The sequence below is a fragment of the Leucopleurus acutus genome (genome assembly GCF_964270905.1).
Source record: "Leucopleurus acutus genome assembly, chromosome: 9".
In the NCBI taxonomy this organism is placed as follows: domain Eukaryota; kingdom Metazoa; phylum Chordata; class Mammalia; order Artiodactyla; family Delphinidae; genus Leucopleurus; species Leucopleurus acutus.
Window position 1 is genome coordinate 89,502,205 of NC_139144.1, and position 18,168 is coordinate 89,520,372.

The 18,168-nt window shown below is 37.4% G+C and overlaps 1 protein-coding gene across 4 annotated transcripts in view; it reads left to right on the forward strand.

Moving 5' to 3' along the window:
• EXOC4 (exocyst complex component 4) overlaps positions 1 to 18,168 on the forward strand; it is a gene marked incomplete at its 5' end in the record, with an annotated part of 817,732 nt that overhangs the window by 109,712 nt on the left and 689,852 nt on the right. For all 4 annotated transcript variants that reach the window (XM_082846389.1, XM_082846390.1, XM_082846392.1 and 1 more), the window contains one exon: positions 10,854 to 11,028. In XM_082846389.1, the coding sequence (XP_082702515.1) occupies positions 10,854 to 11,028 (175 nt within the window). The remainder of the gene's footprint in view (positions 1 to 10,853; positions 11,029 to 18,168) is intronic.

Below are 18,168 nucleotides of genomic sequence, written 5' to 3' on the forward strand. Positions count from 1 at the left end.
GGGATCCTAGTTCTGCGACCAGGGATCGAACCCCTGTTCCCTGCAGTGGAAACGTGGGGTTGTGCATGTGTGTGCGTATGTTATCTGTTCATTCATTGATGGACACTTAGGTTGTTTCCATGTCTTCGCTCTTGTGAATAATGCTGCAATAAACATGGGAGTGCAGATATTTTTTGAGAGTCTGTTTTCATTTCTATTGGATATATGCCCAGAAGTGGGATTGCAGGATCATATGGTAGTTCTTTTAATTTTTTGAGGAACCTCCATACTGTTTTTCATAGTGGCTGCATCAATTTACATTCCCACCCAACAGTGTACAAGGGTTCCCTTTTCTCCATATCCTCCCGACACTTGTTATCTCTTGTCTTTTTGATGATAGCCCTTCTGTCAGGTGTGTGGTGATAGCTCCTTATGGTCTGATTTGCATTTCCCTGATGATTAGTGATGTTGAGCACCATTTTGTGTACCTTCTGGTCATTTGTTTGTCTTCTTTGGAAAAATGTCTATTCAGTTTCTCTGCCCATTAATCGGATTGTGTTTTGTGTTGTTGTTTTTGAGTTGTTTGAATTCTTTATACATTTGGGATATTAACTTTTTATCATATATATGGTTTGCAAATATTTTCTCCCATTCATAGGTTGCTTTTCATTCTGTTGATGGTGTCCTTTGCTGTGCAGAAGCTTTTAATTTGATGTGGTTTTCTACTTGTTTATCTTTGCTTTTGGTGTCAAATCCAAAGAGTCATTGCCAAGACTAATGTCAAGCCTCTTATTCCTGTGTTTTCATGTAAGAGTTATATGGTTTCAGTTCTAAGTTTAAGTCTTTAATTCATTTTGAGTTGATTTTTGTGTATGGTGTAAGAGAGTGTTCCAGTTTCATTCTTTTGCATATGACCATTCAGTTTTTTGATCATCTTTTGTTGAGGAGACTGTCCTGGGAAAGGCTTTTGAAAGAATGATACTAATACTTTAATTCAAAGAAAAAGGGCCTGGGTTTATTTTCTAATTTCACTCCCTAATTTGCCACATGTTAGAACTAGAAGTTCATTCGAGGTCATCTACCAAGAATTCAGAAACTGAGCGTGAGAGGCTGACTTGACAAGTGGGGAAGTGACACAGGAAGGCAATTACTAGAGCCAGGACTGGTTCTTTTTATTTTTACTGTGTTTCATTCTATATTGCTAATAGTTTTTTCCTATTCTTTTCATAGTGCAGATGGAGAATTAGTCAGCACTCCTCAAATAGTAACTGCTCTTTACATAAAGATTGTTATTAATAAAAGTGGTGAAACTAATCTCTATCCCTTAGAAGTAGGTATTAGATAACCTTGAAGATTAAATGGCATCTATGTCCTGTTTGAAATGAAAAATACTAGCTCAGCCAAGCTTATTATAAAAATGTGTATGTGAGATACAGGAGTGTAAAACAAAGACCATTTTGATATGAAATAATTGATGATCAGATTCTTTTAATTTTTCATATAAAACCTTATAAGACCTAAGCTCAGAGTTCAGTATTTTCTTATCTTTTAGAACATAGAAGTAGGGAAATAAATATTCTGTGGTTAATGCCTTTGTCTTTCAGTGGGAAAACGCAGAAACCTGACATTAAGGTCTCAGCAGATAAGTAGTAGAGCAGGACTGATTTTCTACCTTGTGTGTGTATCTTTACTTCGTGACCAAGCAAGGCAGCTTCTTGGCTGCTAACGTGGATTTTCCAGCCAAATGACTAACTCAAGGTTCCCTGGGTGTTAAATTTAGATCCAGATAGTTGAATCTCACCTTAAATATTGAACATTTTTCACAGCTTGATGATACAGCTTTATACCACAGACATTTCCTGACGTGTGCAACTGTGACTATTCCTGAACATTTTCTTCTCCGTAATTCTCTGCCTTTTTTCATGGTGGCACTCCAAGATGAGATACATAGGAGTAGTTGTGGGTAGGAAGTTAGTAGGCTGTCTGGAAGAATAGGTAACATTTTGCTTGTATTTATAAGAAGCCTGTTTTTAAAACCTGCCAGGTAATCGGAAGTATGTTTAAAGAACAAATATTTGCTTCTTCTTGACTCTTTCATGTTTTTTAATACAAAATAGATTTTAACACAGTATTATTAAAGTTAGCTCTGAATGCATATATATCTTTCAGCTTGTAACTATATTTCTTTTCGTTCTCATGTTTATGTTGATGAGGTTATCTTTCTGAGAGGAGAATTTTGTGTGAAATATTTTTGTTGTGGTCTTCTAATTTCCCTCCAGGAGATCACAGTCAGTAATACATATTTCCTTGCCACTTGTTATCTGTAATCCGGTCTCTATCTCCCCCATCTGCTGGAGCTCATTGTTTCATTCTTTCTTTGAACAAATACTCATTTATTGCCTGTCATATGCTTACTATTATGACAAATACTAGAATACTGTGATAAATCAGGCATAGTTCTTACTCTCATTGAATTTACAGTCTAGAGAAGGAGAGGCAAGGACTGGAGGAAAGGAGTCTCCTCTAAGGGTTGTTTTAAAAATCCAGGGAAGAGATGATAAGGCCTGCATTAGCAGAGTAACAGTGGCAATGGGCTAAAGTAGGCCCATGGTAGAGGTAGTAAAGAGGTAGAAATAAAAGAGGTTGGTAATTGATTGGATTTGAGGAAGAGGGGAGGGGAGGATGATTTTCTGGGGTAAGTGATACCGTTCACTGACTTAGGTAAATGGATAAGTAGGTTTGGGTAGGAGAATGATGAGTTTTATTTAAGACGTGTTAGGTTTGATGTCTATAGCTCAGGAGAGCCGTCTGGACAGAAGATACGTTTGGGAGTCATTAGCGGGTGGATGATTGAAGACGTAAGTGGTGGATGAGCTCACCCAGAGAGAGTATGAGGATCGAGAAGAGTTGACAGCATTTAAGGAACAGGCTGAGGAAGAGATTCTTGAGAAGGCGCGACCAGGGAGGTGGAAGGAGAGTGGGAGAGTATAGGGTTGGAGCCCGTGGAAGGCAGTGTTTCAAGGAGGAGTGAGTGGTCAGTAGAAACAAGCACTGCACCTCCTTGAATAAGGACTGAAGAGGTCTTATTTATTTATTTATTTAGAGGTATAGTTGATTTATAATGTTGTGTTAGTTTCAGGTGTACAGCAGAGTGATTCAGTTATACATGTGTATGTATCTATTCTTTTTCAGATTCTTCTCCCTTATAGGTTATTATAAAATATTAAGTATCGTTCCCTGTGCTGTAGAGTAGGTCCTTGTTGGTTATCTATTTTATATAGAGTAGTGTGTATATCTTAGATTGAGCAAAATGATGATTTCAGACTTTTGCAGGAATTGTTTTAGTAGAGTACCAGGGGTAAACTGGTTGGCAGTGAGAAAATAGAGGCAGGATAGACTTCTGTTGATGCTCTTTCCAGCCATGGTTTCTGCAGCATTTGATAGTACTGATAACTCTGGCCTCTTCTCTTAAATTACTTTTTTTCCTAACATCCTTTAAAAGAAACATTCTCCAAAATCGAGTCCTTTGGTCTCTCTTTATCTCTGAGCTTTCGTTCTCTTGTCTATAATGTGGGGATAAAAGTAGTACCTTCCTCATTGGGTTCTCCCGAGGATAAAGTGTGCACTTCACACAGCGCCTGGCCTGTTGTCATCAGTGCGGCTGTGAAGACGTAGCTGTCTTTGTTGTGGTCCTCGTCGTCGTCATCATCATTATGTCACTCCAGCCTCACCGTTTAAGGGCTCTCGTCCATCGTGGCGGCTTTAGCTGCTGGCCCCATGCAGAGGACCCCAGGCTGGTGGCTCTAGTCCTGGACTTCTCCGAATACTGCCACCCTAAACTGCTCATTCTTTTACTCATATGTACTCAGGCACCCACAGCTTAACTGTTTTCTCCACTCCAGGCATTGGGCCATGTGTTGGGGGAGAGGTGTGGGTACATAACCACACATAAACAGGGACTGTGTTCTTATTCTCTGGCCCAGGAGGCCATGCATGTTGCTCTTTTGTCACTTCTCTCAGTCCATTGTGATCATCTGCTTTTTTTTGAGGGATTATAGAATGAAAGGGGAATGAAGGAATTGGCTGTTATTCTGTGAATTAGACCTCTTTTAGTTAGCAGTGACAGAACCCCCCTCCAACTAACAGAATTAAAGAGGGGTTCTATTGGGATGATACTAGTGTATCTTATGGAATACAAGCAGGACTTCACTAAGCTGGGGGAAGGACAGAGATGCAGCTGGGCCATGGGGACATCTGGAGTATCTCTTGTCCCCCCCCACCTTTTCCCCCTCTAGATGGTAACCATTAAAGGAAGCAATTTACTGTTGTTTTGAGCTTGCTTTTTAGTATACTTTCACTTATATTATTGCGTTTAATTCTCACAGTTTGTGATTAGGAAATTGTAATTGAGGAAATTTGTGTTTGAGGAGCCTGAGACTTGGAACAGTCCCATGATGTACTGAAAATGCCATGGCTATTCAGTAGAGAGCTGGTCCCAAGTCCAGCTTTCTAATGCCAGTCCTTTATACCGGCATTTATACCACATTGCCATCCCAGGATTGAAGTTTTCTTTCACTGACTGTGGTGTTGTATTGCATATTATTGCACACTGTTTTGTGACTCTGGAAATAACCTCTGTGTGTGTGTGTGTGTGTGTGTGTGCGCGCGTGCATTTGCACGCACGATTTTCTTCTGACTGGTAGAAATTGCAATTAACTGAAATTCTAATCTCTATGGTTCTTAGGCTTATTCCTGTCTGAGGCCTTTTTTTATTCAGTTCAATTTAAGGAATCTCTAGTAATTTAATGATTCTGCCTGCTCTTTTTTCTTTTGGATCAGTGGTGAAAACCTTGATCCTAACAGGATTTAAGCAACTGAGCTAGTTGCAGTGTCATGTTTTATATCATCTTTTATTTAGTTGAAATTTTGTTGGTGGAGTAGGGTCGGGAATGACTTTTTTCTTTTTTTAACATCTTTATTGGAGTATAATTGCTTTACAGTGGTGTGTTAGTTTCTGCTGTATAACAAAGTGAATCACCTATGCATATACATACATCCCCATATCTCCTCCCTCTTGCTTCTCCCTCCCACCCTCCCTATCCCACCCCTCTAGGTGGTCACAAAGCACCGAGCTGATCTCCCTGTGCTATGCGGCTGCTTCCCACTAGCTTTCTATTTGACATTTGGTAGTGTATATAAGTTCATGCCACTCTCTCACTTCGTCCCAGCTTACCCTTCCCCCTCCCCGTGTCTTCAATTTCAGGGGGTGACTTTTGTGGGGCTCTGTGTGTGCAGGTCATCCTGAGTGTGTCTGCAGGGAAAGGCAAACACTTGTTTTCTCAATCTAGTGTCGGGTGGGCAGCCAGCGAGTGCATGTGAATATTAACAGCATATTTCAGTTTATTTCTGGTACCTTTAAATTGGGCCAGACTACTGCATTTTATGTCTTGTTCATGTGAGTGATTCCTGGTCTCTCTTATTCTTGCTGCATTGGGAGAGAGTCACTTGCTTTTTCATTTTCTTTTTTTAGGAGAGCATGTGTTGGTGAGGAATGGTCAGCCTTTGCAAAGTGTGTGATTGACTTGGATTCTTTCCCTTCTTAGCCATTCACTCCTTATCCCGCTGCTGAGTTCAGCATCCAGTGCTCCCCCGAAACCCTTCTTGCCAAGGTCACTGGGACCTGTGAGTTGTACATTTCTGTCTTTACATCAGCTGGCTGCCGTGTAGCCTTGGCTCTGTTGCTATTCTCTTCTCCACTGTCTTCTACAATTTTCCTTCCTGTCGTTTTCCTGCCTCGCTACTTCCTGAACATCTCTTCACTGCTGCTATTTCGGGGAATGTTGGCTTGCTTGTCTTACTCTGCATATTATCCCTGAGTAATCTCATCCTCTCAAATATTTATCACTTTGTAAATTTCCAAAAAATCAGTGTCTCTCCTGGGCTCCAGACTTGCATATCCGAGGACCGGTATGTAACACCTTAAACTTAACATCTTCAGATCTAAACCCAACAGCTCTCCTTCTCAACAGTTTCTGTCTTCACTTCATTCTCATTCTCTCTCCCTCTCCCCACTCTCCCTTTCTCTTTCTCTTTCTCTCAGGAAGGGTAACCATTGTCTTCAGAGTTGCTCAAGCCAGAAATCCAGACAAAAGGATCCTGAAACCTCCTCTCTCTTTAATACAGTACAATTACCTCAACTAATTCTGTCCATTTTCTAATGTGATCCATCCATCAGTTGTGTGAGGCTCCTGAACAGGTATTAATTAATACTTTGGTTTTACAGATAGGAACACTTGAAGAAGTTGAGAGATTTTCTCATAATTACAGGGTTAGGAATTATCAATGTTGGGAAAGAATGTGCATCTTTTGTTTCTTTACCGGTTACTTATGTAAGAAGGAAAAACAAACAAAAAACAAGTGAACCAATAGAGAAAAACTAATGTCCTGGTAGTAAGATTCTGAAGGAGTCAATGTTCATACTACTTCACTTTTTGAGACATCAGTTTCCTTTTTTCACTGTTCTATATGTTTTCACTTCACCACAGGGGAGGTGTTGGGCCCTCACTGGCCTGACTCAGAGCCACAGCTGATGATTTAAAAAACAAAAACAAAAACAAAAAACAGCTAAATTGAGATATAATTCACATACTACACAAATCACCCCTTGAAACACTGGTTTTTGGTGTATTCACAGGGTGTGCAACCATCACTGCTCTGTAGTTCCAGAACATTTTTGTCCCCCCTACAAAACAAACCCCATATGCTTTAGTGGGTAATTCCCACCTACCTAAGAACCACTAACATATTTTCCTTCTGTGCAATTTGCCTATTCTGGATATTTCATATAAATAGAATCACACAAAGTCACAACGTAGTCTTCTGTGACTTTTTTCACTTTGCATAATATTTTCAAGGTTCATGTTGTAATATGGATCAGTACTTCATCTCCTTTTATAGCCAAATAATATTCTATTGTATGAATATACCTTGGGTTTTTTGGGTCCATTTGTTAGTTGATGGACATTTGGATTATTTCCACTTTATGATTTTACTATTACTATTTTACTACTATTTTAATATTTTACTATTATGAATAATGCTGCTGTGAGCACTTGTGTACACATTTTTGTGCACATGTGTGTTTTTGTTTTTCTTGGGTATATACCTAGGAGTGGAATTGCTGGGTACGTATGGTAACTCTATGTTTAATGTTTTGAGGAACTGCCAAAGTGTTTTCCAAAGCAGTTGTACTATTTTTACATTCTCACCAGTGCTGTATGAGAGTTCAAATTTCTCTACATCCTTACCAGTACTTTGTATTGTCTGTCTTTTTGATTATAACCATCCAAAAACTGGTATCTCCTGGTTTTGATGTGTATTTCTCTGATGGCTAAGATGTTGAGCATCTTCTGTTTGCCTACTGGTCATTCATATATCTTCTTTGGGGAAATGCATATTCAAATCCTTTGTCCATTTTAAAATTTGGTTGTCTTGTTACTAGTTGTAAGAAATCTTGAGGTATTCTAGATACAAATCAGGTAAATTATTTGCAAATGTTTTCTCCCATTTCTTGGGTTGCCTTTTCACTTTCTTGATGGCATCATTTGCAGCACAAAAGTTTTAAGTTTTAATGTCAGAGCTGCGGGTTTTATTAGTATTGTCGAGACTGTGCTGTGGTGAGGCAGAGGAGAGCTTCCCTCTCTTTGAAATTGGTGGATGTTTCAAGGTAGGCAGAGCGGCAAATAGAGTGTCTTGATTTCCGGCCTGGCTCTTCTTGTTTTCTTCCCTCTGTAGCCTGTCTTATGGCTCTGATAGTCATACTACAACACACCTGTCTTGGTCTTGATCCTCCAGGTGTGGCCGAAGGTGGTCGTGTGTTGCATTTTATCCAGGGATTGCTATTTCCATACTGTTAAGATACCATGGACCTCATTTTACACCTCAGTTCCCTCTTAGGTCTCTTTTCTAAACAGAGCACTGCCCCTGGTTGCTGAGTTGCTCTTGTCCTTGAGTGGCAGCCAAGGTGTGTGTAGTCATGGAGTCTAGTGGCCCTGGAGATAACCAGACAGCAGCCTCTCCATTCAGAGGAGCCACTCCTCTTCCAGTGTTTCCTGCTTTATTGCTGGTTTGTAGGCCTGTACCTAGAACTTCACGCCATTGGGAAGTTGGATACCAGCATGCCTTACGCTTCTGAATGTCATGCATCGACATCATTTCAACAGAAACAGACGCACAAAGAAAACAAACTAGTGGTTACCAAAGGGGAAAGGTGAGGGGGAGGGATAAATTAGGAGGTTGGATTAACATGTACATACTGCTATACATAAAATAGGTAATCAACAGGGACCTACAGTATAGCACAGAGAACTCTCCTCAGTACTCTGTAATAACCTATCTGGGAAAAGAATATGAAAAAGAATAGATATATGTATAACTAAATCACCTTACTGTACACTTGAAACTAACACAACGTTGTAAATCAACTATACACCAATATAAAATAAAAATTAAAAAAAAATCATTCCAGAAATGTTTGGGTATAGCATAAGGTTACTACGTTTTAATTTTGTCAAGTAAGGACATTTGGCAATATAACTGCAGTCATGGGAGAAAATAACAGATTTTTCTTACCAAGAGAATACCAAAAATATCAAACAAATTTACCTTTGTGAAACATGAATATATGGTCTTATTTTTCTGTCTACCACTGAAAAATACATTGTGGTCTGTGGACTGACATTTGGGAACCACAGGCTTTTACATACTCAGCATAAATCTTTATTTGAAAAGTAGAACCTTACTTAATCAGGTATTTTCTCTGTATGATGCCAGATACCAGTCTTACACAGATTATTTACCAACACTGAATTAACTATTTTAGTTACGTTAGATACAACTTCCTGTACTTTGTACCTCTTTCTGCTGATTTTGAGTAGTTCTTGTATAACACAGATGAAAGTGAAGAATTGTTTTAGGTGAATCTGAGTATAAATATGAATTTACCTTTAAAAGATGTTAAAAAATCATCATTCAAAGGTAGAATGGCTCCTATTTACAAATACGATGTGTAATTTCTGGATTATATAAATATATTCTAGACTGGGAGGAATATGTACATTTTTATTGATTCTGTCTTGTCTAAATAAAAATGTCAGAGTTATTAGGGTTTTATCATAAGATAATTATTGGCTGTCACATTGGCACGTTAATTACAGTAATTGGTCAATAAAGAAGCCATAGGAATAGATATTATGCTATACGTTTTGATGAGATTGTAGTTACAGCCTCTTATTTATGGTAATAAAATCTTGTTAATCGACATTGCTGACAAGATGTTTTGCTTTCTTTTTCTACTTTCCAGGTTGGTTTATAAGTCTACTTAGGAACCATGAACTGAGAGCCACAGATTATACAATAAAGGTCACATTCCAAAATTGTCTGTACTCATTCATGGTATACACATTAAATTCATTCAGCCAATATTTGCTGCTCACTGTTCTGAGTGCTCCTGCGTATACAGAGATGTATAAAGCAGTGCCTGCTCTAAAGGACTCATAATGGGGAAGGGAGGTAAAATGTCTATATATAAATAAATGTGACCCACGTTGATTGAGTCACGTATGTGAGCCATATGTGTGATAAGTTCCTTAAAAGTGGAATAAAATACAACTTCAGAGGAGGAAAGGATGATTCCAAGTGTGAGTGATCAGTGATGCTGTAAGGCTCAGTGATGGGGGAATTACTTTGCATCCATGACATGAAGCTCTGAGCCATCTCTGAATATACATCTCCACTGTAAAACTATAGAGAGAGGTAGGTGGCTCAGTGCTCTGACATGAAAATCAACTTTTGTTCTGGGGTCAGCTGCCTTGCAACCTCATTTTGTGTCCTTGAGTATATAAAATTCATGTAATAATATGTGTCCATCTCTCAAGATGCAAAATGAGATAATGCGGAGGTCCAAGCTGCTCCCTGTGGTGAAAGTCAGATTTCTCAGCAGGTGTGTAGTTTTTTCTGGCAAGTTAGGCCATACATTTGAATGGGAGTAAGCGCAGCTTTCCATGACTAAAAGGATTAGTGTCCTCACCAAAGTGCCCAATTTATTGCTAGAGAATAGCACATTCTCTGTAACATTCGAACTGTTGTCTGAAAAATTGCCTGAATTCCTTAGAAAAACTACCTATATAAAAGAGTATAGTGATCACCGAATTATGTTAAAAAGGAAACAAATGTTTACTGAGCTGCTACTGCTGGTTTAGGGACTTTAAGATTGTCTTTAAAATTTGTACACCATGTCCATTTTTTTAAATTGAAGTATAGTTGATTTACAATATTATGTTAGTTTCAGGTGTGCAGCAAAGTGACTCAGTTATACATATATATTTTTCAGATTATTTTCCATTATAGGTTATTATAAGATATGGAATATAGTTCCCTGCACTATATAGTAAATTCTATTGCTTACCTATTTTATGTATAGTAGTTTGCATTTGTTAGTCCCGTACTCCGAATTTATCCTTCCCCCTTCCCTTCCGCCTTTGGTAACTATAAGTTTGTCTTCTACATCTGTGAGTCTGTTTCTGTTTTGTATATAGATTCATTTGTATTATTTTTTAGATCACACATATAAGTGATCATATAATACTTTGTCTGTCTGACTTCACCATGTCCATTTTATAGCAGAGGAAACAGACACTTAGATAAATTTTCAGAAGTTACTTAGATCAGACAACTGTTTGAAATGAAATCTGTTGAAATTTAATGAGCTGTTTACATGGTAGTGTGCTACTTCACTTTAGTTTGATGTTTTTCTTGCAGGCCAGTGTCAATCATTTTGTGTTTGTTCGTATGTAAATGTTTATTTTTTTCACTAGGTTACTTCTAGAACTGCTGGAGTTGCTGTTTGACAAGTTTAATGCTGTAGCTGCTGCACACTCTGTGGTCCTGGGGTACCTGCAAGACACTGTTGTGACTCCACTGACTCAGCAGGAAGATGTCAAATTGTATGACATGGCAGACGTGTGGGTGAAGATCCAAGATGTTCTGCAGGTAAGATCCTTTTACAGAGGGTGCCCATCTTGATTCGGAATAACAGGTAGGAACATAAAAAAATCAGCCACCTAAAATATTCTCTTAATCATAAGCAGTGAGAATGTAGTGTTCCTATTTAAAGGTGATGCTTGTTGATGTTATGAACTTCTATCATTTTCAAAAGACCTTTTAAACAAACTTCTTTTGGCCAGGCTTTAAAATTAGGAGATTCTCAATACGTAGCAATCAAGGATCTAAACATATGTAGCTTAAGTTTATGACCATTTTCTTACAGTCAGCTCTTGCGTATGTTGGGGTAAAAGACAGGTCAAGAGCTTATTTTAAGAGATGAAGATAAACCTGTAAGGTATAAATGTACCACTTTGATTGATCTGTTGAAGATCGGAGGAATGATATTACTGTTTGGTATGATGCTGCAGAGGGGGTATTTAGAAATTTTATTATGTTTTCTCTCCATGCGCCAGGAAAATATATTTGATATGGCCAGATGAAAATGAGAAATATGATTAAGAGTTAGCTGAAGCAAATTTGACATAGCTATATAGAAGTGACTTGGTTAGACAGTATCTACTAATAGGAAAAAAATTAAGTATATATAGGGAATTGAAAAATATAACTGTGTAGAAATGAAATTATTTGCATGGCAAATAGGATTCTTTGCAGGAAAAAAATAAATCATGTATGTAGATTGTAGTTATTTTTGAGCTTATAGGCATGCTCTTGGTGGATTGATTGATTCCTGATTATTCATTCATTAGACAGTTTTTGGGATACAGTCTGTGTGCTTTATTGATGGTTCAGTAGAAAGAATATAGGTTGCAACTATATTCCATGAGTTTGTTTTGCCGCTATGTCAATTACCACGTGCCCATAGTAGGTGCTTGATGAATATTTGTGTGTTGAATAAAATATCTTTATTGCTTGGAAACTGGTTATTTAAGATTTTATATCTTGGTTTGCTAATCTGTCATGGAAATATATGCTTTTCAGGTTACATGTTTATTTTAATGATGAAATAAGATAATAGATTTTAAAGCTATTTCAAAAATAGTTAGAATTAAGGACTTCTGGTTCTGTCCATGATGTGGTTATCTCCTACCATAAGTAACTTGAAAACTGGGTGGACTCAGGCGATCAGCATCATCAATTGAGAGAAGAGAATACATGAGGTCACTTTCACATACATCCCAGCTCCTTCTCTGGGGACACTTTCAAACTATGACATAGGAAAGTGAACAAACATCAGCAGGCTCTAAGTAGTAGATGAAGCAGAGTTCAGGGTTCAGGGGTGCAGAGGCAGCTGCAGTTTGTGGGTTAGGATACTGAAGGAGAGGGAATTGCAGAGAGAAGGAACCCCAGAAATAAGAAAAGAGTAGTGTTGAGCCTTTGGTCAGATGTGAAGTTTCACCCACTCCAAGGCAGAATATAGCTACTGTGGGACTGTGAGCTGAATGGAAATTGCAGAAGTTGCCAAATGCTCAGAAACGTTGGAATTCAGACCAGCCAGTGTGGGGAGAACTTAGTGAACATCCTGTGCTTTCATATGGGACCTCAGATGTTTTAGGAATTGGGCTGTTCTAGCCATAGTGTACGTGATACTGTAATTTCATGTAACAAAGCCCCAAACCAAGTCTCTACAGTATTAGTCTGATCCACCTGTAAATAAAGTAATATAATCTAGTATCTCAATAATGAAGCATCCACGTTGTGCAGCATATGATTATTATACTTGCAAAAAAGCAGAAAAATGTGACTAATAACCAGAATTTTAAAAATTTGATGAAAATATCTGAAGTGAAAAATTTACCAGATGGATTTAGCAACAGATTGCATGCTGTATAAGAAAGGATCAGAAAACTTGAAGAAAAATCAATCAAAACCAATCTAAACTAAAGTACAGGGAGAAAATAGACTGAAAAGAAAAATGAGCACAGCCATAATGTCCTGTGGGACAGTATCATGCTGTCTAACATTTGTGTGGTTGGAACTACAGAGGGAGAGCAGGGAGAGAGATTGGGGCAGTTAATTATTGGAAGAAACAATGACCCCAAATTTCTAAATTTGTTGAAAAACATAAACCCACAGATCAAGAAGTTCAACAAATCCAAGGAAGTTTAACACAAAGAAAACTATATCTAGACACATTATCATAAGGTAGCTGAAAAGCAAAGAAAAAAATCTTAAATATAGCCAGAGGAAAAAGAGTGCATTGCCTACAGGGAACCAGTGATAAAGATGTTCACTAAGGTCTCATCAGAAACAATACAAGCCAGAAATTGATGTATGTCATCTTGAAAGTGCTATAAAATACAAAAATTGTCAATCTAGAATTTTATATTCACTGAAAAAATCATTTGAAATGAAGGTGAAATAGTGACGTTTTCACATTAACTAAAGCTGAAAGAATTTGTTTTCACTGGCCCTGCACTTAAAGAAATGTTAAAGAAAGTTTTTCAGGCTAAAGGAAAACAATACCAGATGGTAACTCATCTACAGGAGAATATAAAGAAGTCCAGAAGTGGTAGATATGTGGGTAAAAATAAAATATATTTTTCTCATTTCTTAATTTTTGTTTAAGGCAAAACCAATAGTAATGTATGTGGGTTTTATAATATATTTTGAAGTAAAATGTATGACAATAATTGCTCAAAAGATGGGAATAGGGTAAATGAAACTCTACTGCTGTAAGTTTCTTACATTATACATGAAGAGATACAATGTTTAAGGTAAACTGTGGTAAGTTAAGGATGCATATTATAATCCCTAGAGCAAACATTAAATTGTAAAATAGATGTATAGCTGAAAAGCCAGTAAAGGGCATAAAACTGAATAGTGAACAAATATTTGATTAATCCAAAAGAAAAAAGCAGGAAAGGAAGAAAAAAGAACCGTGAAGAAAGAAAAGATAAAGTACAAAACAAAGATAGGATGAATAGAAAACAAATAGCAACATGTTAGACTTATACCACCCATGTAAGTAATTACATTAAATGTAAATGGACTAGATACTTCAATTTAAAGGCAGAGTTTGTCAGATTGGTTTAAAAAAAGAAAAACCCAACCATACTGTTTACAAGAGATATGTTTTATGTTGTTTTTCTGAAATTTTAAAATAACTTCAAACTTTTAGAAAGGTAAGAATAGTACAAAGGGTGCCCATATAACTCTTAATTCAAATTCAACTGCTGTTAGCATTTTGTCACTTTATCAATTGTTTTCTCTCTCTATATATGTACTTGTGTGTGTTTTCTCTGTTATCTATTTTCTATTTCCTAGTTTTGTTGATTGACCCAGTAATGTTCTTTAGGGCAGTTTTTTTTTTTTTTTTGCTCCTCCAGTAGAAAATCCAGTCTAGCATTAGATAATGTATCTGCTTTTCATGCTTCTTTAGTTCCCTTTAAGCTTGAACATTTCCATAGCTTTTCTTTACCTTTTATTATAACAGTGGCATTTTGAAGAATATATCCCCATCTTTTAATTCAAGTTCCTCATTTTGGGCTTAAGAGATTTTAAACATAAAGATATAGACAGATTAAAAGTATATGAATGGAAAGAGATGTACCATGAAATACTAATAAAAATATTTGTGTTATGCAAATGTATTGGAGAGTATTAGAATATAATATTATCAAATGGAATTATTTGTATCAGTACTTATGGCATTTAAAACCTGAATACGTTAAGCCCTAGGAAGTATGTTATAGACTATGTAATCCTGTTGTCACAAGGTTATAAAATGCTTTATGAATAAGTTTTTGATATCTGATATTTGAATAAGACTAATGTTCTAAGTTTAAAACAACTTCTGAATCTACTAGGATCCTATTTATAGGATTTATGAAGAATTAATTATGGTTATGAACAAAGTAAGATATGCCTTACTTAGCCCTACTTACTTTGGATTTGTCAAATGTATATAATTCCTACACTTCTGAAAACAAAACCCATTATCTCATTAAAAATGTTTATAATAAACTAAGGAACTTTAAGTTCCATCAGACATTAACTTGAAATGAAAAAATGAAAGTATGTTTCTGGCTTATTAAATGAGATATACCTTTCACACATGTCATTTCAAAAGATGATTGGGGAGCCTATCTTCCATATTATGGAATGAGTTATTCATTTGTTTATTTAAAGAGCTTTATTGAGATTTAATGTACCTGCCACAAGGTTTACCTGTTTAAAGTATAGATTTCAATGCTTTTTAGTATATTTATGGAGTTGTGCAACCATCACCATGATATGATTTTATAAAATTTTCATCACCCTAAAAGGAAACCTTGTTTGTATCCATTAAATATTTATTTATTTGGTTGTGCTGGGTCCTAGTTGTGGCCCTCTGGCTCCTTAGTTGCGGCATGTGGGCCCCCTAGTTATGGCATGCTCTTAGTTGTGGCATGCATGTGGGATCTAGTTCCCTGACCAGGGATCGAACCCGGTCCCCCTGCATTAGGAGCATGGAGTCTTATCCACCATGCCACTGGGGAAGTCCCTGTTTGTATCCATTAGAAATCACTTCCCATTCCCCACTCCCTTCACCCTTAAGATGTATTTAAGACACTAAAGAGGCATCAACTGTGTGTTAAATCTCTGAGTAACTTGTAGTCCCCAAATCATACACTTGGCAATACTGTTGCCATTTCATGTTAATGTGTACATATACTGTTGGCATAAGCTATTTGACAGATAAAGAACATAAAACTAAAACTGATCTAATAGTACAAGGTGATGGGTCTAACGTAGAAATAACATTTCATTTCATGTATTATGTTTACTTGTTTTGAGGTCAAGGTATGACAGTGTTCTTTGCTTTTTTCCTTTCTTTCTTTTCCTCCATTTTTCTCCTCCTCTTACTTTTCTGCTTTTCTGCCCCCAGTTTGTGTTTTCTTAGACATGTAGTGGAAGAGTGATATTAGTCATGACTTGAATTAATCTCTGGTTGATTGTTTCTTAGCTCTCTATTATACTCATCTTTATTAATCCACAGATTCAAGAATAAAGCATTTTAAAGTAAGAGGTCATCTACATATTTTAAATGATTACTATTATGTAATAAAAATTGGGCTTCCCTGGTGGTACAGTGGTTGAGAATCTGTGTGCTAATGCAGGGGACACGGGTTCGAGCCCTGGTCTGGGAAGATCCCACATGCCACGGAGCAACTAGGCCCGTGAGCCACAACTACTGAGTCTGCGAGTCTGGAGCCTGTGCTCCACAACAAGAGAGGCCGCGATAGTGAGAGGCCCGCACAACACGATGAAGAGTAGCCCCCGCTTGCCACAACTAGAGAAAGCCCTTGCACAGAAACAAAGACCCAACACAGCCAAAAATAAAAATAAATAAATTAAAAGAAGGCTCAACATTAAAAAAGAAATTGTTATACAATTTTTAAATCGGTTTTAGTTTTCTGTATTTTCTAGTTCCTTAAAAAATTCTTTCAGGTTACGGATTACTTACAGATTTCTTACAGTGTAATATTAGGTTATATACCCATTAATAAACTGGATATGCAGTGACACAGACACACAAATGGTCTAATGTTGCTAAATGTAAGAATGGTAGTTGGCACAGTGTGTCATATAATCATCCTGAAACATGTTAAATGGACCAAAAAAGGTGTTCAGGATTGTTGAAGAGCTGATCCTTGGAGGTTTTGCAGAGTTAGAGAAGATGCAAATGGCATTCTAGACAGCTGGAATGGCAAGTGAGATACTGGTAAGTGGCACAGAAGGAATGAATGGACAAGGATATTCACGGATAAGTAAGAAAAGAATGGGTTAGCCGTAACTGAGGGTTTATTTTGTGCACTAGAAGATAAGGTCAGATAGGTAGGTTTGGGTTCAGGTTGTGGAAGCCCTTAAGTGTCATCTAAGGGGATTGTGATTTGTCTTTAGGCTAATGGTTCCTGAAGCTGAGTATGCATTAGATTTACCTCTGGATTGATTCCTAGTCCCATCCTTGACCTTCTGATTAAGGATCACTGTGGATAAGGACTGGATTTTGTGGGGTTTTTTGTTGCTGTTGTTGTTTTTTGTTTTTTTAGCTCCTAAGATGATTCTGATAATTTGTTTGGGATCCTGTAATTGGGAACTGTTGCTTTGGGTCAGTGGTTCTCAAAGTATGTTTCCTGGACCAGCAGCATTAGTGTTACCAAGGAGCATGTTAAAAAAGAAATTTGTGTTCCTACTTCATAGTTACTGATTCAAAAACTCAAGGAGTGAGGCCATACAATCTGTATTTTAATAAGCCCTTCACGTGATTCGTATGCACGCTCAAGTTTGAGGACCCTTTTTTTAGGTGATGCTGGGCCATTTTGGATTTGGATTGGCATGTGGTGAGATGAAGTAGGATTAATATGGTAGCACTGAAAAGGATTGGGTGTAGAGGCTGGAGACTAAGGCAAGGAAACTAGTGTGTAGGCTAGTGGAGAGTCTGTGGGTTATATTACTTGAGATATTGTCTAATAGTAGAACAAATCACAGGCTTTCATGGAGCATGTTAGAGGAATACAAAGAAGAGGGAAGGATTTGTAAACCTTTAGGGAGTCTTTTGGAAAATCTATAAAACCACGTAGTCAACGTGTCATGCTGGTTTCCAGTATGACTGATATTTTAGTGTTAAGTTATTGGGGCCAACTCTGTGCTAAGTATTGGGGAATAAAGCTGAACACGAGATAGAGAGCTCACTCTGGTGAAGTGAGGGGAGTGGGCAAGAGTGTGTGTTTTTACCTCAGTGTTAGCCAGCTGGCATGGGAAGTAGCACAGGAGAATATTTGCCAATGTGGAGGGCTTAGAAAAGAAGACTTTTGGTTTAAGTTTGCATGCTGAGGTTTATGCTTAGGGCCAATTTAGTTTTCTGATACTTGTTGGTGGAATGCTCTTTAGGTTAAAATCTTTTCTGGAGGACAGACATAGTTGAGAACAATAGACGCCTGCAGTTAGCCTGTACCAGCATGTATGAAGGTGATGGGATCATATGCTGAATGGAGTTACAGGTGTTTAGACTTCGAATTTCAGTGTTTCTTTGAATCGAAAATGTTTCTTGCTGAAAAATGGAAATGCTCTTTTGTTTACTAAATCTTGGAAAAGAAAATAACTTTTGATCACGTAGAGACTTCGGCAGCTTTTCTCCACTGG